Source organism: Loa loa (genome assembly GCF_000183805.2).
Source record: "Loa loa unplaced genomic scaffold supercont3.97, whole genome shotgun sequence".
Taxonomy (NCBI): Eukaryota; Metazoa; Nematoda; class Chromadorea; order Rhabditida; family Onchocercidae; genus Loa; species Loa loa.
The window spans coordinates 86,970-113,001 of record NW_018108277.1 but is presented as its reverse complement, the minus strand read 5'-3'; the positions used below and the strand labels follow the sequence as shown (position 1 = coordinate 113,001).

The following is a 26,032-nucleotide window of genomic DNA, read 5'->3' as shown; positions in this document are numbered from 1 at the left end:
TGAAGTATCAACATCAGATGTATGAGAATTTTGAAAAAAATACTTCCTGTATCTTCCTATATTTGTTTTTCTCAAATTTCAAGAGAAAGAAAAATGATTTCCAAAAACGTACCGAAATCCCCTGTGGGCCAGGTCCAACAGCTGGACTCCGTGCTTGGCCATTCACGAAATTTGGATGTGACATTCCTTGTTGCTTAAAACATTTCAGTGAATTTTTATAAAATAAGATAGTGGAAAATTCAACTGGTAAAAGTATAAAAAGCCTTTTATAAGGACAAAAAAGGACTGCCACCTTATGGCATGTAGAATCCATTGTAAAGAGAATAAAATTGTCTGCGTAAAACAAAAAAAAAAAAAAAGAAAAAAATCGAAATCAATAGTGTTATGCTTCCAATAACTTAAGCCAAAGAACATTCGTCAACAACATAAAATAAAGAACACGAATCAAAATTGATCGATATTTAGTATATTCTTATTTATTCCATAAGAATTCGTCCGAATTGAAGAAGTATTCATTTGTGTTAACTGATTCATTTCATGTTATATGATCATCTTTAATTTGCAATTTCAAGCACAAGTGTATGTTTTAACTGAGCATTCAATTGAAAAAGTTTTAAATATGAATTTTACCTGAATATATGCTTGTTGCGGTGCCATCTGAACTTGCTGCATCGATTGCATTTGTTGATGCTGCACGCTCATATGGCCTGGTTGATTGAGATTTTGCACGACACCCATATGTGTATTCATCATTTGTTGACCCATGTGAGCCTGTGATGGCATCATTTGTGGTTGTGGTTGAGCAGCGTTGATCATACCTTGTGGATAACCAGCCTGGGAAACCATTACACCTTGCGGCTGAAATTTGAAGGAAAATAGAAATTTTGTTCAATTTGTTAATACAACTGAAAACTGGAAAATGGAATGAACTTCGATTTAAAGTGGCTAATTATATATGATCTTAAGCAATCAATTAATTCGTGGCAATTAATTACATTAATCCGTAGTAACTAATACGTACATGATTAAGCGTTAATTTACTAACAATAGTTATATATGAACAATCAACCAATGTCATTATCCGAAAAGTCCCAAAACGGCTGTAACGCTACTTGATTCTTTATTTATATCATACACAGAAAAGTCTCACTTGCTAGCCCTTTCGTTTTCGTTTTACTTTTCTCTAAATCTCTTCAATGTTTCGAAAATCAAAAGCGAAAGAAGAGAAAACTGTTCTAAAATGAGGAATCCGAGAATAAAAAGATTCCTTTCTTTGAAATATGTAAGTTTAGAAATGTAAAATATTTCATTTAAGTTTCAAGAACTAAAAGTTTAAGTCCGAAACACAAAATTATTCTGTTTATTCATGTACAAGTAAAAAAAAAAATTAAAGAGGTAGTAAATGCAGATATCCCCTTATCTGGGAAGGGGGAAACTTGCGTGCCTTACTGAGGTTGCGAGTTATGCGGGCGGTAGCTTATACTTCTGTTAGGGTCTCCCACGCCAGACATGTCTCCCCTGAAGGGCAAACAAAGTGTGTCCATGAGTAGGATGGGCTTGCTAGCCTCCCCGCAGCCGTCCTAGGAGAAGGATAATTCTAATTCCAAAGCCAGGCAATGAAGTTCGTTTATGAAGTTCCTTGTAAGGCTTTCCATCTTAGAGAAGAATAATCCAACAAAACATCACTGTCACCATCTGCACTCACTAGACACTGGCGAATGATCCTTAGAAGTAAACAGTTGGATCAGTTCCGCGCACGCTGTGCCTTACCTAAAAAATCCACTGCGCTGAGTGGAAGGATACATCCATGTTTGTAGCGTTTGCAATAAGCGTGAATAGACAGCCCTTCCCAAATCCTCGCTTGCAATGCCTAACTATGAACGCAGAAAGGATAGCAATCGTTCGCCAATCAACTCAGTGAAATATAATAAGCAACTGTAAAACATAAATAAAGCAAACCGTATTCATCATTTGCTGCGAAGTAATGACCATTCCAGGATGTGACATCATTGCATTTAACTGTCCAGCACTTACCGATCGTGGAATCGATTGATGACCATACATTATCGTTATCCTACCTACACAAGTTCGAATTTAACTGAAATTAAATTGATATATGAAGAAATTGACAAAAACCGACAGGAGAGAATAAAATTTTGTCTGAATGAGCAAATTTCAAACTCGAAAACTTGATAATCCAACTAATTAGATTTCACTATTCATTTCATTACTCCTAGTTTATTGATTTTTAGCTTTAATTCAAGTTATTTGAAATTCGATTTCGTAAAACTTCCGTTTATTCATCTAAACTGACCCATATTTCTTTCCAATTTATGCTTCTAGTCATTTGTAACCTTATAAGAAAATGACTACTTTCACAAATATCATGTAATGGACCTATTACGTCGTAGAGTATTAATCATCTCCATGTGACAATTTCACTTAGTACTGATGTTCTAGTCATCTCCATGTGATGATTTCACCTAATACTAACGTTCATGTAATAAGTCACTCATGGTTTTCAAATAATGTGCCACTGATCATGTAATGTTCACGCATTCGTTTATTACTTTCATATAATACATTAATCACTGTCATATAATAAAATCACAGTAACTTTTACCTTTTACCTAGTGACTTTTACTTAATACTTAATAACATATCACTTTCATATTAACCACGTAATAAAATATAAACATAATGAAATAGTATGATTCCATTTCACTAATATTTCCAAAAATTTCAGAATTTCAAAATAATTCTTTTACGTATAAATATTCAAGAAATTTTTTTTTCACCTATAAACATCCAACATTTGCAACAAAAACTTTGTTGGATATACGAATTTCAACAAAATAACCAAACTTATTGAATAACAATAAACGATGAATTATAGTTCAACCAAAACAAATCAACCAAATCACAACAGTCTGATATTTCAACCTAATAACAACAGCTTAAGGTAATCAACCTAATAAGTACCAATTTAATGTCCCATATAAAGATAAGGGACTTGATATTAATAATTTAGTGTTCATCGTAAAGGCAACAAACTAGTAACAATTTAATATTCCAGGTAAAGGTGACCAACCTAATAACAACAATTAATGTTTCATATAAGGGTAAACAACCTAAAAAGAACAACAAATTAGTGTTTCGTGTAAAGGTAAACAACCTAAGAAGAACAACAACTTAATGTTTCATGTAAAGGTAACCAATCTAATAACAACAGCTTAATGTTCGACGTAAAAGAGACTAACGATCATTTCGAGGTGATTCCGTGACCCGAGTCACAAAATACCTCACCCTAAGTGGTATTTACAGGTTATGTTGATGTACGAGACTCGATGAAGGGATGGGATAACGATTTGAATGGCAAGCTGTCTATTTTTCCTTTTTTTACTCCGTATTTTTATTTTTTCCAATTCCCTTTTTATTATTTCCATTTCTTTTTTTCATTTTTCTTCATTTCTCCCTTTTTTGTTTCTGTTTTTGTGTTTGTATGTTTCATTTCCGTTTTTCATTTCAGTTTTCCCAGTTCCATTTTTATGTTTCCATCTTTTTTTCCTCTCTGTTTCGTTATTCTTTCTTTTAGTTTTATTTTTTGTTTTCATTTCTCTCTTTCTGTTTTTTCTTTTTTATTTCCACTTTTTTTATTCCTACTCTTTATTTCTCTTTTCTTCCTGTTTTTTTAAATTATATTTCTGTTCCTCTATTTCTGCTTTTTTCCTGTTAGTTTTCAGTTCTTTGTTCTTATTTATACCATTCCCTTTTTCCATTTTTTTAATACATAAACTTCGTATAATATATTGTACATTTACTGTTAAACAAGTATGAGTGTAGAAAGTTTTTTGTTGTAATTCACATAATGTTTACTTTTGCATTTTTTGTTTTCATTTATAATTTCTGCTTTGCTATTTTGTTTGATTTTCTTTTCAAATCCTTCTTTTATGTTTACTTTACGTTGTTTGTTGTTATATTGTTAATAATAAACGTAATATAGTATTCATAGAGGATATTGCCAATAAATTGGAGAATCTTATAGTTGTAAATATATCGTTATTATTCTGTACTTCATGCTATTAAAAAGCAATAATAATAACGATTATGTCATTGTGATTGTTATATTTTATTATCCTTAGTCCTCAGACATTTACGTCTACATTTATACATTAAGCTAAGAGTAATAGGTGACAAGTGAAAAATTGGCATTATGAATTATGAGGGGCTTAAAAATAACCGATGTGGTTAGGTAATTTTACATTTCTTTTTCTTATTAAATTATCAATTTGAAAACTTTTTTCCTTCCATATGTAACATGTTTGAATCGTATTAAAAGGGAATGCACTATAAATGGGGTAGTCCAGTGATACATTTAAATTTAAATCTTCCAAAGGAATTTTGATCTAATGCATGAAACTTTTTCAGATTCATTAGAAGAGTAATGATATTAGGAATATGTGTCGAGACTTGCCTTCTATTCATACTGCCATTATTCTTATATGATGGATTATGCTTTACTCATTGGATGGTTACCGATGATGGACTTACGATAAAATCCGTTGTAAGTTATGCTTGTAGATTTTTTTAAAATAATAACTGTTAAATGATATAAATGATTCTGAACATTGAGAAGTCTAATTTAAGAATTGGAAATGTTACATGAAATATCAAGAGCATTTCTATAAGAGTAATTAGATATGAAGCTAACGAAAGCTTTTTAAAAGCGAAATTAGGACGATTGGTGCGCACAATATCCTGCTCCTCTGTTTGAGTGAAATATCACACCTATATCATACTCATCATGCGTATTTAGTTTTTCACTTATCAATTTAATATTTATCATATTTAATTTTTGTATGCAGTTTTTCTTTTATTGGCTAACCTTCATTTCAATTGTTTTTTCATTTTGTTTCCTTCCAAATATTTAAAGTGAGAAACCATTGCTGAAATTTCAAAATGAGAGTTGCTGAAGTCTACATTTATCATGTTGGAATTTAATTATCAGTATAAATTCATTATCGATTATCAGCTTGGGAATTTTCCTTTCCAGCCTGGTTCGCCATTTCATATGGTGCAGCCTCACTCGCTGGTACAGTTTTTGGACCAAGGGCGAAAATTGGATAGTATTGCACACATGCGAGGTTCCATTAAAAAACATAAGGTTTGGTTTGTTTCTCTAATCTGGTTGAAGCAGGAATAGTATCGTGAATTGGGAAAATACCAACTATTTAATGATATCTTAAATTTGGGCTGACAGTATTTTCCAGAAATTATTATTTTAGGTTTAATTCGTAACACATCATCTAACTGATTATAAATTAAAGAGCTAACTGTTTTGCAGAACAACATTCATATACACGAAAATGCCGATGATCCAGAACTAGAAACAAAAATTCGTAAAACTGATAAAGATTGTATAATGGGTGGATTCATGTCCACCAGCAAAGATGCTTTCTTGTTAGCTTATACTCTTGGAAAGTTGGTTGAAGAGTAAGCATTTCAAGACTTTCGAATAATTTCATACATTTTTTAATTTTATATTTGCATCTTTAATTTTCCACTTCGTAGCTGAGCGGCTGAGCAAGCACAAGATATTATACTGACTTTGTTACGAACAGATTTAGAAATGCATGCTCGCTTGATCTTATGCTCCTTTACAAGTCCAAACTTGCGTTTCAGAGAAAAAGCTAAATGATGGCCTTAAACTGCTGTGATTTGAACTTTATAACTCTAAATATCAACTTAAACTGAGATAGGTAGATAAATATCATGGATTGCCATCATCTTTATGTTGTCCATTTAAGAAAGATCCAGTTATTTGAAGTTCTTGTCTACATTTTGATTTTCAGCCTAGAGATTTTAGCCAGTGTTGAATTCAATGATGATAAACAAAAGCCAAGAGTGGAACCACATTGTACATACGATTTACAGTTCAGTATGTATGCCTTTGAGCATTTCCCGGTATGATATTAATATTATAGCAAAAAAAAATTTTGTATTACATATCTTCAACGAATTTTGTTATTGATTCAATTATTGCAGATGAAATTAGGAACATAACATTAATTAATTGGTGGATTGTCAAGTTTTCATTTTTCAATGTAGTCATATTTTCAGTCTGTACAGCAACGTGACAAGCTAAAGATCATTCCCGAAGCAGCATTTCAAAAGTTACTCCCGCCAAATTATGCAACCACCGAATTCGGTAGCCATGTTGCGAGAGCATTAGAAATGGTTATTTTATACTTTTCCATTAGTTCTGTTGTTGTATGAAATTCACAAAAGTTTTAAAATATTTCATTGAATGGAATAATTTCAGCAACCAACTAATGATTCGTTTTTGCGTTTAGCAGCCCTCTATTGGCGAATTAAAGGTGATGCTCCAAAAGCTATAGAATGTTTTCGGCGTGCTCTTCATTTTACAGCAAAGTAAATCATAGAATTGGATCATTTTTCCATTAGTAGCGAAAGGAAACAAGAAATTCTATGAAAGCCTTCTTTTACTGAAAAAATGGTACTGAAACGTTCTGTATGAGGTTAATCATCTTTAAATGTACTAAATAAACTTCCGTGACTATGAGCTCTGTATTTTCTTAAGTTGCATTTCTTTTGTACAGAATTTTTTTTGGAAATAAATTTAGTAGAATTGCAGCTGAGAACTTGAAAAATTGTTGGTGGTATTAAGTGGATTTTTAGACTTTCACTAATTTTTGAGTTTTTTGGCGATGTCTTCCTTTTTCATTTTCTGTACTTTGCAGAGAAATGCAGGCTCGTACTATGTTTGATTTTGGAAATTTGGTTCATCGTGCTGGTTATCCTTTAGATGCAATCGTCCTTTATCAGGTTTGTGTTTCTGTCTAATTAAAGATACAGATCCAAGTAAACTTTGTCTTAATTTATAATCTTTTCCAGTTGACATTATTAAAAATTAATGATGCTTTGATACGTATGGCCCTTGGCGATGCGTATGCATTGGTGCAGAACCGGTCGGAAGCGATTGAGCAATATGACATTGCTTTTTCAATAGATCCATCAATGAAAAGTGCCCAAGTTAAGGTGCGTTTTGAAATAATCTTCAAACTAAGATAATTGTTGTTGTATGTCACTGATCTGACCGGATGGTTTTGTTCAGTTTGCAATACAATAGTTGTAATAAGACCTTTTTTGCACTGTAGTGATAACTATAAAATGGAATAGATAGGGCGATAGAATTGTCAATTTTTCATCCATATTTATATCCTTCTGTATACGTCAGAAAATTCAGTCGCTGGTATGGATTGGACTCATAATATCACTGCAAACTTTGATGGAGATTCAATCAATTTACTGGGTTATAAACCGACTTAATAAAGTAACATTTCTTTTTTTAGGCAGCAGCACTAAAATGCGACCAAAAATTGATCAGTGCAATGGAGGAGCAGCACAGAAATTTGCTTGATACAATTGAAGAGAAGAATTTATATAATGACAAGTATCATAATGCTTGCTTTATAATTCATATATTCCCTTATTTTCCTACGAAATATTTCTAATGGATCATCCTTACTTTAATGATTAATAATGAGCAGTTAAAAAAATAGAGTTACTTTTTAAATTACTCATTTCATAACTTCTATTTCATCCATTTTATTTTCAAGATATGAGGCAATAAAGAAGTTGGAAGAAAGTACGAAGGGGAATGTTATAGGTCTCGAACAAGCGGTACAATCTACTCTGATTCATGATTATTTCACGTACGGTAGCCTACCCTGTAAGTTTTTTTTACTTTACCTTACATATTAAACAATACTTTTCTATTTAATAAATGTATATAAGCTAAATGCTTAACATATCAAATAAGTTCATATATGTCGTTTTTCCAAATCATATCTAAATATGTGCATTAATTGGTACATTGATTATAGATTCGAGTTGCCGTTCAGTGTCAGTATCGGGTCGTTTAGTAATGCAGTGCAGCGTAAGCGATTGGCATAAGTATCGAGCTGTTCGTGACGAAAGACATCGTAAACTTGTGGCAAATTTCAAACGAAATGGAGCAAAGAATGTGTGTCTTTTGAAATAGAAAAGTTAATTAGGTTAAAATCCAGTTATTCAACATGAATTTTCAAGCAAAAGTTTTTTCAGCATAATTTAAAATTGTTACTATGGTATGCTACAGGTTAACCAAGGTTCCATAACTGATGTTGTTAATAACTTATAGTGACTATAAACTTCATTTCACATTTTCGTTATGCTATGGTTTATATTTTAGGATATTGGAGAGTATCCTTTTTTTTCTTTTAACTGTAATGATCGGGAAGGCATTTTTAGTAGTGAAGTGGCCATTGCTGGCTGCATATCGATAAAAAATGTTTGAATCAGTTTACTTAATTCATTTGTTTTCCCCTACTACGTGTTAAAACCAGTTCATAATTTAATTATTTTATTAAATTTAAATAAAACAAACTAATGAATGTTAAAAGTTGAGTATTTAGAATGTGAGATAGGCTATTGCAAAAATTCGTATGTGGCGGATGAGTTTGCATCTGTAGAAAATATGTTGCAGACACCAAAATATAATGCGCGAATTGTGGAAAATTTGAACGATTCCTACGAGCTAACAGTGTTTCTGGAAAAACTAGAGCTTATGAAAGAAATGAATATGGATAAGCCAGTTGGCAAGCCAGTTTATCCACGAAAACTGTAAATTACAGACCTGAAATTTAGAATCTTTGTGCAAAACTAGAGTAAATATTGAAATTCATCGTTGGTTTTTTTTTTTTGGGAATAATTCCATGAATTGTTGACTATAGTAATGTGGAATCCCTTTCAGTTTACCATCAACCAATAAACTTCTGGAGAATTATTTGAGCAGCAGTTGGCCGAACAAAACATTATGTGAAAGCACTTATTGGCATTTCTCGCTTCCAACGCCGGAGAACCTCCCGCAACTTTTCTTAAGTCCAGAAAATAAAGGATTCAAGTGATCTTTTGATATTAGTTGTAACGTCATGTTCTTTTTAATAATGATTATTAATTGTCTTTTATCATGCTTTTAAATTAGATCATCTGATTTACTTGGCAAATATCTTGGCCTGAACGATGGTGAGGAACATCCATTACCATGGAATCCACCTGTATGTGGTATCGATATATCCGAAGAATCGCTGCCTGCTATACTTAAGGTAATTTTACGTCATCGTGATGTTTATCAAATAAACGATTTCGTTCTGACACCAGTAATAATTAGAGATCTATAGCTCAACAATTTTGAATATCCTGAGGTGATTCGAATTGACGTGTGGAAGACTATCAGCTTTATTCTTTGCTATATCCATTTTATTAGCAGTATTACATTAGCTCTTAGATTCATTTTTAAGATTATACATTCAGAAAAAGTTAAGCTCTTCGTAAGCAGGAGATTTTCCAGCTGCCTGGTATCCATGCAGCTGCAGAACGCAGTCCTTCCTTACAATTTGCGGAAGATAAGCTTCGAATGGTATTTTTGAAGATTATGGATGATAAGATTACTGAAGCAGATATTGCGCAACGTATTGGAACTCTTATGAAATACGTTGGTTTTTTCATCCGTGAAACATCTTTTTTGGACAAAACTGATTTAGCATGAATTTCTGCTGAGTTTGAACGGGTACGGGTAATTTATTTTCATTTTTACTTCAGTTAAATTTAAATTCATTTAAATTGCAGAAAATTGGACCGCAATGGATAGTTTACAATTTAGCAGCTTTGTACTGGCGGATTGTCGGCGCACCAGGTGAAGCAGTTACTTGTCTTCGTGCAGCATTACAGATAAAGGTTAGAAAATTTTACTACAGTTTTCTTAACCTTTAAATTTCTTATGGAAGCATTTCATAAGTTAGAGATATCACTGCATTCATATATGATTTGGTCGTAGTTCCAGCCAGGATTCAGGAATTCAAAGTAGGGTTAATTTAGATACTCTCAAATTCCGGAAGAATAAGATTCATATTCTTGTTAAACTATCCTGTGTTTTGGAAGCATTGTATTACTCCACACAATATAAATATGCATGATAGCCCAATTCATAGTTCTCAATAGCTGCAAACAAGCTTACATGCAAATTTGTGTGGTGCTATTTATAGTTTTGTAGGCTGTTTTATAGGTTTTTCGTCCTTGCTTATTTCCATTTTAATCTTTCATCCTTTGCTCTTTTTTTCTTCTTTTCATTTAAAAAGTCGTATATGAATTTTGGTATCTTTGTCACATCATATTTATTCATTTTCTTTTATGTTTATCCACAAACTTAACACATATACCATTCATGCGTATTTCCCTCGTACGTTTTACTTACTTAAGTTCAGGTTATATTATTAATGTTAGATTATTATGTGGGGTTAAGAAATATGAAGCAGGTTCTTCTTCTCTTTCGTTACTGTTCATTATATTCAGCCTGAACGATACGCAGATGTTGCATTGGTGCAACTAGCGCAGATCATTATTCGTTCTGGTATCAGTTATGACGATCATCTAAACGACGCTGCCGTTCTGCTGAACAGTGCTATGCATCTTGATCCGAATGAGGTTTGTTCTCTTTCTTTGTAGTTCTCGAATTAAAAATTCTGGCTATAATTAAGATCTTGTGTTTTGTTCATAACTGTAGGAAACAGTCCTACGATTTGAAATAATAAGAATCGAATAGCATATCTCTTGATTTCAAACCAAATTAAAATAACTTAATCAGAATTTTTTAATCTAAGTAGAAGCTAGGCCTCTACATCACTTTGTGCCAAAATCTCGGAATATTAGAAAAGTTTTTTCGATTTCTTTTTTCTTCCTGTAGGGTAGCAAATACGAGAAAAAAAAAAGATCAACATAAGAAATTGGTATATGCAATACGTGTAATATATAAATTGTTTATTTCCTACTTATTGAGCTACACCTGTTACTAACTTCAATTTATATTGGTTTATTCTTACAATATTTTAGGAGTTGAATAGGAAATTAGCGCACTATATAATTGATATTTTGTGATTCAATATCAATATTCTCAAGATTCTGTGAGAATCAGATTTCTTTAAATTTAACCGTGAAAAATTTCCAGCCTATAATACATTTTTTGTTGGGAATTGTAAGAATTCTGCAAAAGAAGCATACCATCGCATTGGTACACGTTCGTGCTGCAGTTATTTTGGATCCGTTATTTCAACCAGCTGTTGCTATGCTTCGTGCGCTGAAATGTTTGAGTAAAGTAAGAACTTTATCAAGATTTTTATCAAGTTGATTCTTTGATTGTTGTTATACCTTGCCGTATCTTAGCTTAGTTTTTTTGACAATTTTCTCACATTTTAAAAAGTATAATTTTTTTAAATTGTTTTTTTGATCAAATGGATTCAGGGGATGAACATGTATTCTACAAGATACACATATTACTATAAAAATTTGAATAGGAAATATATATACATTGTGGAAAAAATGCATCTTTATTGCTTTAGAACGAGCAACAATTGGTTGGTGAGCGACTACATTTACGTTGTTGTTCCCAAGCGGAATCGAATGTTTATTGTCTTGGTATTCGTAGCGATCGGTGTTTCATGATATCCAAGGAAGGTGCATTTATAGGAATAACTTGCGCCATAGATTCTAAAAGGAAAGGGGAGGTTAGCTATTGCTTTCTTTTTTCTTAATCTAATTCTTATTTATCCATGTTTTTCCTTATATTATTCATATACTATTTACTATTTGCTAATGAAATTTTAGTTGATATTAAATTGCAGTTATTAACACCAAATACTAAATACAAGACCATCTCATACCAAAAAAATTCACTTATCTACATCCTAAGTGATCTTCATTTGCTAAGCAGTTAAAATACTCGGGCCTATTTGAATAGGTATGTTTGAAAGTGGTGTCGTGATCAAAGGAAATAGATTAATCATCTTGCAGACTACACTTTGCTACGCAACTGATAAACAACTGAAGCAATAACAAGCTTAGATTTGCGGAATTAGTGGTATTTATTGCAAATTCTATTTCAGGATTCTTGCAAGCGTGCTTTTTCATTTGCACTTTTTATTTTGCCGTTAAATCCAAGTAGCAGCAAGGGTATGAACTATTTCGATATTGTCAGGCATTACTGTCGTTTAAAATTCAGTTCACTAAATTGATAAAGGGATTTCATAAAACAAATAGCCAGTTCTTTTTGATTAGACGAATGTTAGGTGATAAAAGCATGTTTGAAAGTGATCTTATAATTCATTATTTACTAAATTAGAGTTACACGATCAAATTTTCTTTCTCAAAAATTTACATAAAAAATTAGTAGAATACGACTGGAAAAAAACAATACTGAAATGAAATAATACAAACGACTTCCGTTATTTTATTTCAATCTCCAAACGAAAGCAGCTATTCCTGCAAATAAAGTTTGTTAAATTATATTCAGATTTTTTACAATTAATTTTGTTTTCCTTGCAGAAACTGATGAAAAAGTGCGAAAACAGTTAACCAGACAAGCAAAAATTACTGGATTGAAAACAACTATGGATTTTTCTGATGAGGTACCATTCCTTCATTTCTTTTTCTTATTCAAGTAGATATCGGGAATATACGAATATATGCACTTCATTTATTTACTTGCACTTTTATCTATCCTAATTTCCACGTAGTACATTACCTTGATATTGATTTTCTTCATCTTTTGTGGTGGGTTATAATTTATTATATAGTTTATTGTGGGATAGTCTTGATGATAGTTATATTTATATCTTTTGTGAGCTCAGTCAGAAATGGAATTGTATTTCTCAGTAAGGATATTTCAGATCCCGTTAGATTATGGGGCTGAAGAAAGTTTGCGGAAAATCCAGAAAATGACTGTCCCTTCAACGGAAAGTTTCTTCCAGAGCGAGGTTTACTCGAATTTCTGATTTATTAAGACGGTTAATCATTACAGAACGAATTTGTGTCTGTTATACTGTTCACAAATTTGTATCACTTTTTTTTTCTTTGATTGAACATGATTTGGTTCAGTTGTTTTGATTCTTATTCTAAAAAGAAAAGTTTGTGAGAAAGCTAATGATTTGGTATTGCGGAATTTAGATCTTATTTACGGAAAGTGATGTGCTAAAGGAATCCAGAGTGATTAATTCTTGGGAGTTGGATGTCTTTGTTGACAAAATAGTTATACCAGAGGTAAACTGACTTTTGTATGCAATAAATATTCCCTGTCATTTTAACTATTATATTTATCTTTAACATCTAAATGGTTTTAGCATGTTACTATGCGAAATTTAAAATCTACTGACCTTTTAAGTTCTCTATACATCTTTTAACTATAGCCTTTTGTTGTTGTTCTCTTATTATTTTTTGTTTTGTTTAAGGGGCAGTTGACTTTGGCGCACGTTCCGGAACGGCGAAGAATGATTGCTTTTGACATCCCGCTTCCTCCAGTATTAAAATTTCTATTTCGGATACTTTTAATTAATTGGTTGAACAGTTTGATGTGTTTTTACAGTCATCTAAAACCATCTGAAGATTTAGGAAACTGAAACCACTAGGGTCAATTCTAAACGATTATACCGAACATGTTATTACAGAAGTTACCTCTGCCGTTTAAACATCAAATCACGAATGGTTTCTCTCATATGCCACTGCCATCAAAACGTAAATCAAACAGTAATTTTTGTGCGAACACTAAAATGGTTGGTAATTTGAACGATATAAAAAGCATTTTAAATTTAACTATTTCTAACAATGCTAACTGATATTGCATGAAATTGCACGTTTCGTTCTGTATTATTTTGTAGTAGTAGTGATGGTATGGTGATTTTGGCGATTAATCGAAAATAGATAGCCATATTAGCAGATAGCGAGATTGAGGCGTATGGACTATGATGATAATGCTTAAAAGCAGGCAGTCGAATATTGTTACGTATCGGTGATGCTGTATTGACAGTCTTTGGTTTAGTAGAAGTTCTCAATCATCTTTAAGAACAAAAATTCAAAACCGATTTAAAATTGTCGTTATTATTTTCAAGTTACAAAGCTAATTTTATCCAAGTCTATTTTTTTGTTACTTGTTCTAGAATTAAAAATTCAAATTATTTTTAAGAAAATGATACGTTAATTAGTCTTTTCAGAGCTTAGCGATTGTTCGTGAACAGAGCACATCAACTTGGCTGTCCGCAACGGCTAAAGGAGTAAATCTGGATGAATTCATTGATTTCGAAACAACAGTTGATCTAGACGAAGATTTTGAGCCTATTTGTCCAGAATTACTGTCACCTTCACCGCTTCTTACTCTTGACCATTTACCAGCTTATCATCTTCGTCATCAGTTCATTCATTACAAACCGGAGAAAGGATTAACAGATGTACGTTTTAAATTTCTGTCAGGAAGGAACTAAAGAAAAAATGTTAGTAAAGACTTATTGATTAACTGCGTGTACTTTGTAAATTCCTTAATGACAATATCAGGCATATGTTCATCCTACCCTTCTTTTGCTTTTTTTTTGTCAAAAGTTGATTATATTATTCACTCTCTGTTTCTCGTAACTTTGTAATTTTAAGGCATTTCTGAAACTAGGAAAAGAAAAAGAACGAGTTGAGGTGGTTGCCAAAAGACTAAAAGATGCAATGGCATTGTCAGTTGCACTGAGCAAGTTTTTTTCCTTTTCTTTCAAAAGGTATTTTAAAACCATCTTTGTTATCTCTATTACTAATGTCTGTGATTTGCATAATATAAATTATCGTAGTTGGTTCGACAATTTCTTTTAAAATTGCCAAAGCTGTGGAAAGTAATCTTAATAATTTTTAAGATAATAGATTTTAGTCTTCTTTTCTTTTTCGCATGTCATTATTACCGACATTTGAATTTCTAGATAAGGGCGGCGTACACTGGTCTTTATCAACTGCTTCAGCTTTGTACTGGCGTGTAAAAGGTGATGCTGTGAATGCATTGAAATGTCTTAGACAATCGTTGAATTCAGCTCCACCAGATATGAGAGTGATTTTTTTTTTCTCTTGACGGATATAGAAGAATATAAATGTACAGCTCTGATTTAAGGAACGGTTAATTTTCGCTCTTCATTACACATATAAAATCAGAGTCTGCAGGCATTTTGATCAAGGAGGCAGGATGAAACTTAACATTCAAAAATAATAGTTTTGCAAATATGAAATAATTGAAATAGCGAAATGCTTCAGAAGTCATCATCTGAATTTATGATTCATAGTCACTGTTGGTTTCTTTTTTTTTCTGGCCACTGAATGTAGATAAATTTTGCCTTTCAGGACGTAGCTTTAGTCAGTATGGCTAATATATATCAGCAAGCGGGACTTTTGCATAGTGCTTTGATTGCTGGTGGTTTTGCACTAAAGATTTCACCCAAACTTGTCGCTATACACTTTACTCTTGCTAATATTTATGCTTCGCTGGTAAGTTGTTAAATTTCATTTTGCGCATTGATTTAGGTAGAATTTAAATATGTTATCTGACAAGGCAGCTGAATTTTTTTATTTTTCAAGTATTACTAAGCTTTAATCTTTAAAGATATTCTCATTCACATTTGAATTACATTTGTTATTGTTAGTAACATTTCAATTATATTTACTGTTAGTAACTTCTCACTTTTCTCCGCATTATCTTCTCACTATATTATATTAACCAATTTCAAAGGATTCCAAACTTAGATTAAAAGTTATTGCCACAGAATAAGGACGAGAATTATATCAAGAAATATTAGTATGGAGATGGAGTTTGAAATTAGTTTAAATTTCAATTTCTTAACGAAATTGCAGGAAAAGTATCAGCATGCATTAATGTTCTATTATTCGACCTTATCAATGCAGCCCAAATTTGAGCCAGCAAAGGAACGAATTCGTACAATTTACTGTTTTGCTAAAAATTTGTCTATAAAGTCATAACTATTAGTCTGTTTTGAGAAAACTCTGTTTTTTTAGCTATTCTCTTTTTGTTACTATTATTCCCTTCTTTTTTTTGTTTTAACTATTATTCTGTTTTGAACTCTATATTCATAGTTTTTAAAGTAATGTTTATTTCAAATCTATTTTTGTTTTTTTTTTCGTTTATTTTGCTGAATTGGTTTTACGTAACTAGAAACATGAGAGAGAGGAAAATATTTGTATATTTTAATTACTCTTCCTCTCTACATAATTTTTATATCTGTGCAAAATATGGCATTATGCAACTTCTGAATAATGATGGTAATAACAGCGGTTTCGGTATTTTGTTTATGGTCAATAATCTTCGAAGAAGCTTATTATTTTTTAATTTCTGCATTCTGTTAACTGTTTATTTTCCCCTCTATTATTGTTATTTATCAAATCATTCCTTTCGATTCACCGCTACTTGATTAGACTTCGATGACTGTTACGCATTTCATGTAATTAATCATTATATTCTGTCTATAATTTGTCACTAATACAGTCATCATTGTGGATCATCATAAATAAGTTTCTTTTCCAGTGATCAAATAGTTGCAGCAAATACTGTCTTAATTATTTTACTCATTTTCTTGAGGAATAAGGAAGTATTGAATTTTTTTTTCTTCTAATTGGGTTATATTTTATGGTATTTTTCTACTATTATTATTGCTCATTATGCGTGTATTAACTTTTTTTACATTCTGCTATTATTATATTGGTTGTGAATTTTATTTTATCGTCATTTTGTTTGAAATAAACGATTGTGATGTATACTGATGCAACATTAATAGTCATGTAATAATTTGAATCTTTATTTGGAATATATGTAAACTTTATCCAAATCTCAAAAAATAAGATCATAGTTTTAATGTTTTAATATGGTTCAGTGCTGTTTGATTGCCTTATTTTGATCGTATAATAGCGTATCGTCATAATGTACGCTAGAACATGTCTTTCTAAAAATCCCTGAAGCTAAAATGTACCATTAAAGTACGAGATATGGATTTAATCAATTGAGTAACTTGAAATTTGAGTCGACTAAGTTTAATAAAAAAATATTGGAAGGCATTGCTGTATAGCTTAAGATATTAAACCTTTTCTATTAATTTATTATGTTCAGAGCTGTATGGCTAATAATCAAGTCAATGGAATAAATTAACAATCGATAATGTCGAATCCGATGAAAAACGGACCAAGTAAATATCGTTTTTTCTTTGTCCCTATCTTCCATTTCCTCAAAATATACCCAAATTAATTAGAAAGTCGACTAGCTCTTCATTCATTTGATATGAATAGAATATTGACACATTCTTCTAAAGAAATATGTGAATGTTATCAAATAGTTAAGTAATATTCAACCAGAAAATTGGAAGGGAAGAAAATAAATGATATCCTGAATTTTCTTTATTCATTTGCTGTTCAAAAATTTAATTTTCATATTTTGAGGCATTCAACAAGGAGACGGAATGCAGGATATGTCACCTACTGAAGATATATCAAACCTTCAGTGCATCGATTTCGAAGCTAGCACTAATGGTAACAGCAGTGGTCAGCAACTCTTAACATCTGTCACTTGTATAACAGTTCGTAATGGTGAATGCTACAATCAACAGGTTAATTTCTTTTCTTCTTTGTTCCTTTATATATTTTCTAATTACAAAGTTTTAGCTAATTATTCTCATTCATTCCTCATATTTTAATTTCCTAATAAGAAATTTGAAGGTCTTTGCGGAAAATTCGGAAGTTTCACAATCTCAGCTACCGCAATGCATTTCAAGGGTTAAAGAACGATACGATGGTGTAAGTATTACCATTCCAGTTGGTGGCACATTATCACGTGCACCACGAAATAAAACTGGTTTGTATTGTTTGGATTTTTAATATAAGACGAAACTGGATTTTTCTTTTGCTTCATTTCATTATTTCGATTAAATTGTGAGAATTGTTGAGCTTAGCCATTAGCTATGGACAAAAAATCGTTGAACTTAACCATTTGCTATAATACTTCAGGAACGAAAACTTTATGAATTAATTTAAGCCTAATTTTAGTGAAACCAAAGTCTAATGGAAATGGATTCAAATCAACATTAAGAGAACGAAATGCTTCAATGTACCTTAATGAATGGCTTGCTGATGTTCACTTTGTTGTTGGCATTGGCGAAGTTGGTATTATGATTTGAAAATAATCGAAAGATTTTTTAAGATTTTTTATGTTTTTAAAAAAAAACTTTTTCTTTCTTTCGTTTATCTTGCATCACTTTTTCAGTTTGAATTTATTGACTTTTCAAAAATTTAAAAGTTCCATGAGAGCTTTCAGAATAGTGAGCGAATTCCGGCTCATTCATATGTTTTGGCAATAGCATCAGCTCCCTTTAATGCTATGTTTAATGGTGGATTCGAAAAGAATGATGAAATTAAATTGCCGGATGTGGAACCAGTTGCTTTCAAAATTTTACTGAAGTTTGTCATTTCCTTAGCATTTATGACATTTCAGTTTTTAAATTTCTAAAATCTACAATACAACTTCTTAAATCACTGTTTTTTCTCCATTGCTGTCGATTTTTGCAGATATCTTTACTGCGACAGCATTGAATTGGATCCCTCAAATGCGCTTTCTACGCTCTATGTAGCAAAGAAGTATATGATAAGCCATCTGGTGCAGACAGCCATCGATTTTTTGAATTTTAATTTGAAGGCAGAAAATGTTTGCTTATTGCTCTCTCAACGGCAACTCTTTGAGGAAGAGCACGAACTAATGGATAGGTAAGTATTTAAGTATTTGCAAGAACAATTTCTCCAATGGAAGCTCAACTTTTCAGTTAATATATTTTTAAGATCCTAAATTTGCTCATTTTTTGATACCTCAAAGGCTTATAGATCAAAGATTTAATCATCGAAATTTTTGAGATGTTGGAAATTAGTGGAAGTGGATGCCGAAAGAGTTCTAGCATCGGATGCTTTCTGTGATATCGATTTTATATTATTTGACGAAATTTTATCACGTAATACGCTTCTTATCCGTGAAAAATTGGTTTATGAAGCAGCTTTGAAATGGGCAAAAGCTGAATGTGGCAGGTAAATTAATTTATTGCAAAAATTTTAGTCTGTAGCTGAAATAGGAAGTTAGAAATTTTAGTAATATTCAGCTGTATTTCCCATTTTCTTATCTGACGTAATAAAAGTTTACTCATGTTTTCATTGGGTCTCAATTTATCCTTCATGATTCTTGCTGATTTCAAGCAAATTTTCCTCTGCTTTCTTTATTCTTTTTTTTTCCAGAAGAGATATATCTGTTTCACAGATAAATATGCGTAATGTACTAAACAACGCTTTGTATCACATTCGTTTTCCCGCCATGACGATCTACGAATTTGCTAATGGCCCAGCTAAAATGGATTTGCTTACTTGTCAGGTATAATTATTTTTATTGTTTCTGCAGAAAAACAAAACGAGTCGTTATTGTTTCGATGTAAACTCCAGTGATATATACATATTTATCGAGAACCATACAGATCATTTCAGGAAATCAATGATATATTTTTACACTTTGCTGCAGAAGAAAAACCCCAGTTACCATTCTTAATAAATAAACGCAGTGGCCTACAGTTGTTTTCATGCCTTCGATTTCAAACAGCTTTGGAAGGGTTTGCCTTTTTTTAAATAAATTTTATATATTAGCAAAAACTTTTTTTCTTTTTTAATTTAGCATGCAAAGTTTATTTTACATGGAAATGTGAGGTTTGTTTCATTTAAAATCTTTTTTTTTTCCAAAACATCCAATAATCAATGCATAGAAAAACCTTTCGAAAGATTTTACGAATTTACATTCGTAAATGTTTGTAGAACAAATCAGTGGCGTTATCGTGGTCGTTGTGATAGTATTCAATTCCTAGTCGATCGCCGCATATACGTTGCTGCTTACGGATTGTATGGTAGTAGTGAAAGAAGTTCACAATATACGGTTTCTTTTTTTTTTTAAATATTATTTTTGATTTTATAACATTTTTACAGATTGTTTCCGAAGGGGAAACATTCGAAAACTGGCATGAATTTTGGAATTGCGTTCATCATTCGAAAGAAAACTATTTTATGAAAAAATCTGATTTTGTTGAAATTTCAGGTTAAACTAGAATTAAAGAAAGGTGATGAAGTGTTGGAAAGTAGGAAGGCAGTTCTTACCTCAACGGGTTGTTCAGAACCAATTTTGCTACATTTCGACCATCCTGTCCAGGTAACTTCGTTTTTTGTTGCTTTTGGTAAATAGAAATTAAATTTGATTTTTTACTTTTTGATTTGTAATCCTTTTATAGATTGAGCCGGAGGTCAAGCATACAGCATCGGTTATTATGGAAGGCAAAAACTTGAGCTTTTTTGGCCAAGAAGTAAGTTTTATACCGCATGAAATTGGGATTTCAGCTGTATATTTGTGGATTTTTATTGTGACTGGGATGAAACCAAGTTATCTAGTTAAGTTATCTAGCAGCTGTGGTTAAATAATTTTTTCGAATGTTTTAAGATCACAATATCTTTGCAATTAGATCCAATCTCAATTAGCATTATAAATTTTTGGATTTCTGTGCATTTTTAAATTTCAAGTTTTAGGGTATGACAGAAGTTTCGGTTGCCATTGATAAGGAAGAAAGAAGTGACAACGAAGAAAACAATATTGTTAATTTTTATTTCACGCCGTCAGCTGACAGTAAAAATGGGACGGGTGTTCAAGGCGGTCAAATACCAATTATCGCATTTTATGCATGAAATTATTTCTTGAAAGCTATTTGCAGATTTCCGGTTTCTATCTCTGACCAATTCCACTCCTGTCTTTCTCTCTTTGTTTTTCTTTATCTAAAAACGGAACAAGGAAACTTTGTGCTCGGATAAGAAATTAAGCAATTCTAACTTGTGCAAGAGACAATGTTATTTTAACAGAAGTTGCAAGATCAGTTAATAGTTCGTAAAGTTTCTTGTCATGACTTTGGTAATTTCTGATGAGCGTGAAATTTTTTCTTTCTGAAAGATTTTTAATAGTAGGATTAAAAAATAGACTATAATCATGTTAGGTTCCTGTTTCACATTACTAAATACTTACTCATCTCAACTGTATTTTATTTTACTTGTTGGGAAAAAATCTTTTTTAATACACAAGATATCAAACAATTAAAATGATTGCTTGTACAGCTAGCATAATAAATTTATGAATTGCTATCCAAATAAACTTAATACTAATTATAAATTGAAGCAAGAAAAGAAAAAAACAGATGAAAAATGTTTTTTTCATGTAAAGCAAAGGAAAAAATTGAAGCATAAAAACAAATAGATTATTACATATGAGTTTATGAAGTACTGGCAAATTTAAAATGAACTATTCTAATTTGCAATATTCACTTCATAATTTAATCAACACTTCCGCCATTTTACTTATTATCGAATTTAGTAATCTGAAATCGATCTTAGTAATCTTTACTATCTTCCAAAAATGGATTGAATCTCTGCTTTACTTTATATTCATCTTAACAAAATATACTTAAGCATGAAAATGCTAAAAAATATTGGAAAAATTTATCTAGTCCTTAGAGATTAATTTGTAATCTATTTCAGATTTTAATTTTTATTCAGTTTTAATTCCAATTCATTGTTTAGTTAAACAATTCTGTAATAATTAGAAAGGGAAAATAGCCAAAATCGAAAGCAGAAATCAAAATAATCTTGAAATATTAGAAATGGGGAAAAGTGTGTTGAAAATGGAAGAATTTTCCCATCATAATAATGTATTATTTTTCAATTAATTCAAAATTTACGAAGCATTTCAAATCTTGTCAGGAAAAGAAATTCATCAATTCGAAATCTTGAACAAAAAAAAGTCGAAAATTTAATATATTTCAAAATGAGGAATAATTCGAATTGATTAATTTTTCTTCATAATTCTGAAAGATTAATTACGATTGAAATTTTTCTTATATTTAAAATGTAAGGAGAAAAATATAGCTCGAGTAGGATCGAATCATGAATATAAATCGCTATTTTGGATAAAAAGCCATTAGAAGGAATTCTTACGATGATATTTCCAATAGATGTAAGCATATGGATATCGCAAATAGTACTGAAAGATTTCCAAACTATAATTAATTAATTAGAACTATAAAAGTTTGAAAAAAAAGTATGAAAGTTGTCCATGAATGATGTCAATATTTCATTTCAACAATCTATTTTAAAGTCATTTCTCGTAAATAACTGAAACACATAAATAAATTATAAATGATGTTGATATTTCATGTCATTTTCTTCCTTGAACTAGATACACAAGTTAGATTTTCATAAATTAGGTTACTATTGCACGATATAACTTTATTATTTTTTTCTTCAACTATTAAAATCAAATTGTACGATATTCTTCAATTTATAATTTGTAGATTATTAGGAAATGTCGATTGAATTTTGTTAAAATTTTCTCAGTTTTCAGCTAAAGGATTATTTGAAATATGTTTTGTCAAAAAAAGTTAAGATTTTTATCGTTATTTTCCAAAAAAATTTTTGAGACACTTCATCGTTTTTGTTTAATTATAAGTTAAAAACTAAAAGGTTAAATTTTTTTTGTCAACTTCAATTGTAAGTTTAAAAAAAAGCCAAGCATATTTTCAAATATTTTTTTTCTCAAAATTTTACATATTTATTAATTCATCCTTTGCAATATGTAACATTTTAATCACAACTTTTATTTTTTTTCGTCTACTCTAACAAAAAAAAGAATTTCTTTTTGATATCATCAAGCACTTATAACTCTTTAATCCTTGATGATAATGATGGTTATGATTATATTAACTTGTAATCTTCTGAGGGTAACTTTACACTGATTTTTCTACTACTTATCAGTTGTTATCATACATTCAACTATCTTTCTTTCCTCTTTTTTATTTTTACATTTGCTTTTTTTTATATCTATAAAATGATCCTAAAGTTTTGAAGCTTTCCTCTCACAACACTAAATTCCTTTGTAGGAAGCTCAAAGTAAAAAAAAAAGAAGGAAAAACAAAATTATCAAATTTAATTCTATTATTTCCCAATTCCATTACTTTCACAATTGAATTATGCATAATATGCGAAACGATAATAAAATGTTTGTTATTGTTTATTCTTGTAAAGTTTCAAATTAAAAAAAAGTATTTTGTAAAAAATTTTAAAATGAAGAGAAAAAAGAAAATAAATAATTTTTGTCACTTTTTTATTCGTTTGTCGTAGTTAATAAATTTGAAAAATTTATTTCTTCATTTATTTTTTCCTAATGATAATATGATAATTTATCCCTTTTATTTGTTCATTAGCTTTTTTTTTCGATTTATTTACCATAATTTTTTTTCCGAGTAATTTATTTATTTACTAAATTTTCATTTCAAATATCATTATCAATTAGTATTACCACTGATAATACACACTTACCAATCGATATCTTGCTTGTAATTGTGCTGCCCAAATTCGCATTCGTATCCGAAATAATTCCCATTCATTAATCTACAATTATAATATGATATGAAATATTTAGTTTTTACATTAGAGAAGAAAAACCAAAATAATTAATTAAAAGTAATTTAGATATGATATAATCATAGATAATTAGATGTACTCAGTCAAAATTAATGCATCTAATTTAGAAACATAAATAAAACAAAATATACAGAAATGTTTTTCCTTTTTTTTATCAAAGTGTCAAACAATTCCTTGTTAATGGTTATATTTATCAGGGAATTTTAATGCATTCTTCTTTTCTATAACGTGAAAAGAATAAAATTTGCAGTAATATTATTAGTTAAAATGATTAATTAGTTTAATTAATTCGGTCAAGAGGTATCTTTGATCTTCTTGCTTTTTGTTTGCTTAAATTTCGGCTAATTTATTCGTTTGATATGTTTTGTTCTGTTCACGCTTAAACTTTTTTTTCAAAGAACTAAATTTGATTTTAGCGTATTTACTAATGTTCAAAAATATCTGGAATGATTAAACACAACTAAATGATTTGATATTATCGCAAAAAAATTTTAACGGGGAAACGACATCATTCTGAATGTTATTTGATCGGTAAGTACTGGAAGGAATATTAGCTAAAATATACTGTAGATAAATTCAGGATATCAAGAACGAATTGCTTTTCAAAAGGGTACCATAAACAAAGATTATAATATAGTGTAAACTAAAATTTGGAAAATATTCGTTAGTAGTCGTATGTTTTGTTGTACGGCAAATTTTTACTTTTGTAAGACTAATTAACATATTTTTTCTTTTTCTTTTTTTTTTGAAATCACTAGAAGTTAATAATAATGACGATGTTATACAGGTTTCGCCCTCAAGATTTGATATACAGTAACTGTACTTTTATGCCAATTTGGTTTACGGTAGGATTATAAATATCAAGGAAAAATATGCATAATTAAGTAAACGAATAAATATGAAGAGTTCTTTAGAGGAAAAAAGTGAATGTAAATATAATGGATACTATCATTTTTGTCCAGCAAATGTTTTAGAAGATTTCTTCCAAATAATTCAGCTTTATTGAATTTGAAAAAAAAAAAACACAAATTTTGGAAATTGAAAATCAATTAAGAAATTCACGATAATTTACTGTACTCAGCTGTAGTAGCATTGCAAAAAAGAGAACAAAGAATGAAATCTTTATCGTCACATAATTTAAATTAACTAATTTTAAATTAGATAAATTCGATCCAATCGAATTACGAAAATTATAAACAAAAAATCGATATAATGGATAATGATACCCGCGAATTGCCACTAATTCCAATAGATCTTGTTGGTATCAGCGATACTCCAGCATTATTTTGAAGTGAATTTGCTCCAACAACGTTACCTTGGAATGAATTTATGACTACAGAAGATGATACCGGAATAGATGAAGCAGCAGATTGTGTGAAAACATCACGCAGGATAGATGAAACATGTTCAGGATCACTATTGTAATCAACGGAATTAATAATTTCATTTCCGATACCATTAAGCTCATTCGAACCAACTGTAAGTCCATTGAAACTGTTGACGATGATACCACATGCAATTTCTGCTGGCATTACCACAATAAGGAAAATTCTGAAATAGATAAGGAAGAAAAAAGTTTTTCTGATTATTCAAATATTTTATAAAAGTATACAATTATTAATTACTTCTTGCAAATTATATAATTTCTTAACAGCATATTTATTATTGCTATTAGTAATTAAAATTATATTATAACTAATACTGTGAACTGAAAATTTTTAAATTCATAACATGAATTATTATCGTTAATTGAATAATCGTTGAAATGATTATTGATCGGATAATTCAAACTTGTAATTGGTAAAATTTGTAATTGATAAAGCTTGCAATCGATAAATTTTGCAAAATTAATTGGTGAAACTTGTAATTGAAAAAGCTTGCAACTAAATTTTGAGAAATCAATTAATAAAAGTTGTAATTGACAAAGCTTTTAACTGATAAAATTTGCGAAACTAATTGATAAAATTTGTGACTGATAAATCTTCATGATTGATAAATAGCTATATCTATAATTAATTATCTTCTTTTATTTCAATTGTTCACCATCGATTGTTAAAAAAAATTTACGAAAAAAAGGTAACAAATAAAAAAAAAAATTGAGGCCCAATTTATTGGTATTTAATTAAATTGTTCCATAATGCAGCAAAAACAAAAACAGCGGGTTTTTAATATTTTATATTATCTAGATAAAATAAATATAGCCATGTCATTTCAGTGATAAATATAGCCATATCATTTTAATGATAAATATAGCCATATCATTTTTATAAGAAATATGGCCATATCACTTTAATAATAAATATGGTTATATCATTTTTAATTCCCATTTCATTTTCTGTTTTCTGTCAATTAAAATTAAATCAATAAAGCAGTATTAACTGAGAAATAAATTCGAGTATTTTTTTCTGATTTGAATTTAAAATAAGTTAGTAAATTAATGGAGGGAATTTTCAAATATTAAAAATCCATTTGATAAAGTTGTCACAAAGGATTTCTTAATAACTCGTGAATATATAGTTGACAAACGTTTTAAAGAGGGACGACTATCGCGAGAAAGTAAAGTTTTTGAAAAAAACAAAATACTAGC

The 26,032-nt window shown here is 30.2% G+C and overlaps 4 protein-coding genes across 4 annotated transcripts in view; 2 read left to right on the top strand and 2 right to left on the bottom strand.

The window, feature by feature from the left end:
* The window catches only part of LOAG_17581 (hypothetical protein), a 4,545-nt gene extending 2,439 nt beyond the window's left edge, over window positions 1-2,106 (bottom strand). Inside the window, exons 1-3 of the mRNA XM_020450241.1 lie at window positions 1,960-2,106; window positions 631-858; window positions 113-193 (exon numbers count right to left, since the gene is read on the bottom strand). Of these exons, the coding sequence (XP_020306107.1) occupies window positions 113-193; window positions 631-858; window positions 1,960-2,064 (414 nt within the window). The 5' untranslated portion in view covers window positions 2,065-2,106. The remainder of the gene's footprint in view (window positions 1-112; window positions 194-630; window positions 859-1,959) is intronic.
* A 2,316-nt stretch (window positions 2,107-4,422) lies between these two features.
* LOAG_17580 (TPR Domain containing protein) lies at window positions 4,423-15,952 on the top strand. The gene is made up of 30 exons (XM_020450240.1): window positions 4,423-4,564; window positions 5,054-5,164; window positions 5,345-5,493; window positions 5,853-5,964; window positions 6,121-6,237; window positions 6,323-6,432; window positions 6,762-6,846; window positions 6,916-7,059; window positions 7,374-7,474; window positions 7,641-7,753; window positions 7,908-8,047; window positions 8,549-8,685; window positions 8,816-8,965; window positions 9,047-9,167; window positions 9,413-9,556; window positions 9,691-9,798; window positions 10,414-10,545; window positions 11,066-11,212; window positions 11,457-11,621; window positions 12,000-12,066; window positions 12,439-12,521; window positions 12,783-12,869; window positions 13,060-13,152; window positions 13,341-13,409; window positions 13,557-13,661; window positions 14,100-14,333; window positions 14,530-14,617; window positions 14,841-14,965; window positions 15,253-15,396; window positions 15,760-15,952. Exons 1-30 carry the CDS (start codon window positions 4,445-4,447, stop codon window positions 15,883-15,885), a joined length of 3,627 nt encoding a protein of 1,208 aa, XP_020306106.1. The 5' UTR covers window positions 4,423-4,444; the 3' UTR covers window positions 15,886-15,952.
* Window positions 15,953-17,025: 1,073 nt separating this feature from the next.
* On the top strand, window positions 17,026-20,845 carry LOAG_03982 (Btbd6 protein). The gene is made up of 13 exons (XM_020446470.1): window positions 17,026-17,102; window positions 17,353-17,519; window positions 17,629-17,764; window positions 17,956-18,068; window positions 18,224-18,366; window positions 18,475-18,669; window positions 18,814-18,981; window positions 19,186-19,318; window positions 19,429-19,550; window positions 19,750-19,867; window positions 20,027-20,137; window positions 20,217-20,288; window positions 20,509-20,845. The coding sequence occupies exons 1-13, from the start codon at window positions 17,075-17,077 to the stop codon at window positions 20,662-20,664; spliced, it is 1,662 nt and encodes a 553-aa protein (XP_020303194.1). The 5' UTR covers window positions 17,026-17,074; the 3' UTR covers window positions 20,665-20,845.
* Window positions 20,846-23,316: 2,471 nt separating this feature from the next.
* On the bottom strand, window positions 23,317-24,977 carry LOAG_03981 (hypothetical protein; the record flags this gene model as incomplete). The annotated part of the gene is made up of 2 exons (XM_020446469.1): window positions 23,317-23,412; window positions 24,672-24,977. 2 exons carry the CDS (start codon window positions 24,975-24,977, stop codon window positions 23,317-23,319), a joined length of 402 nt encoding a protein of 133 aa, XP_020303193.1.
* Between the last annotated feature and the right edge of the window lie 1,055 nt (window positions 24,978-26,032).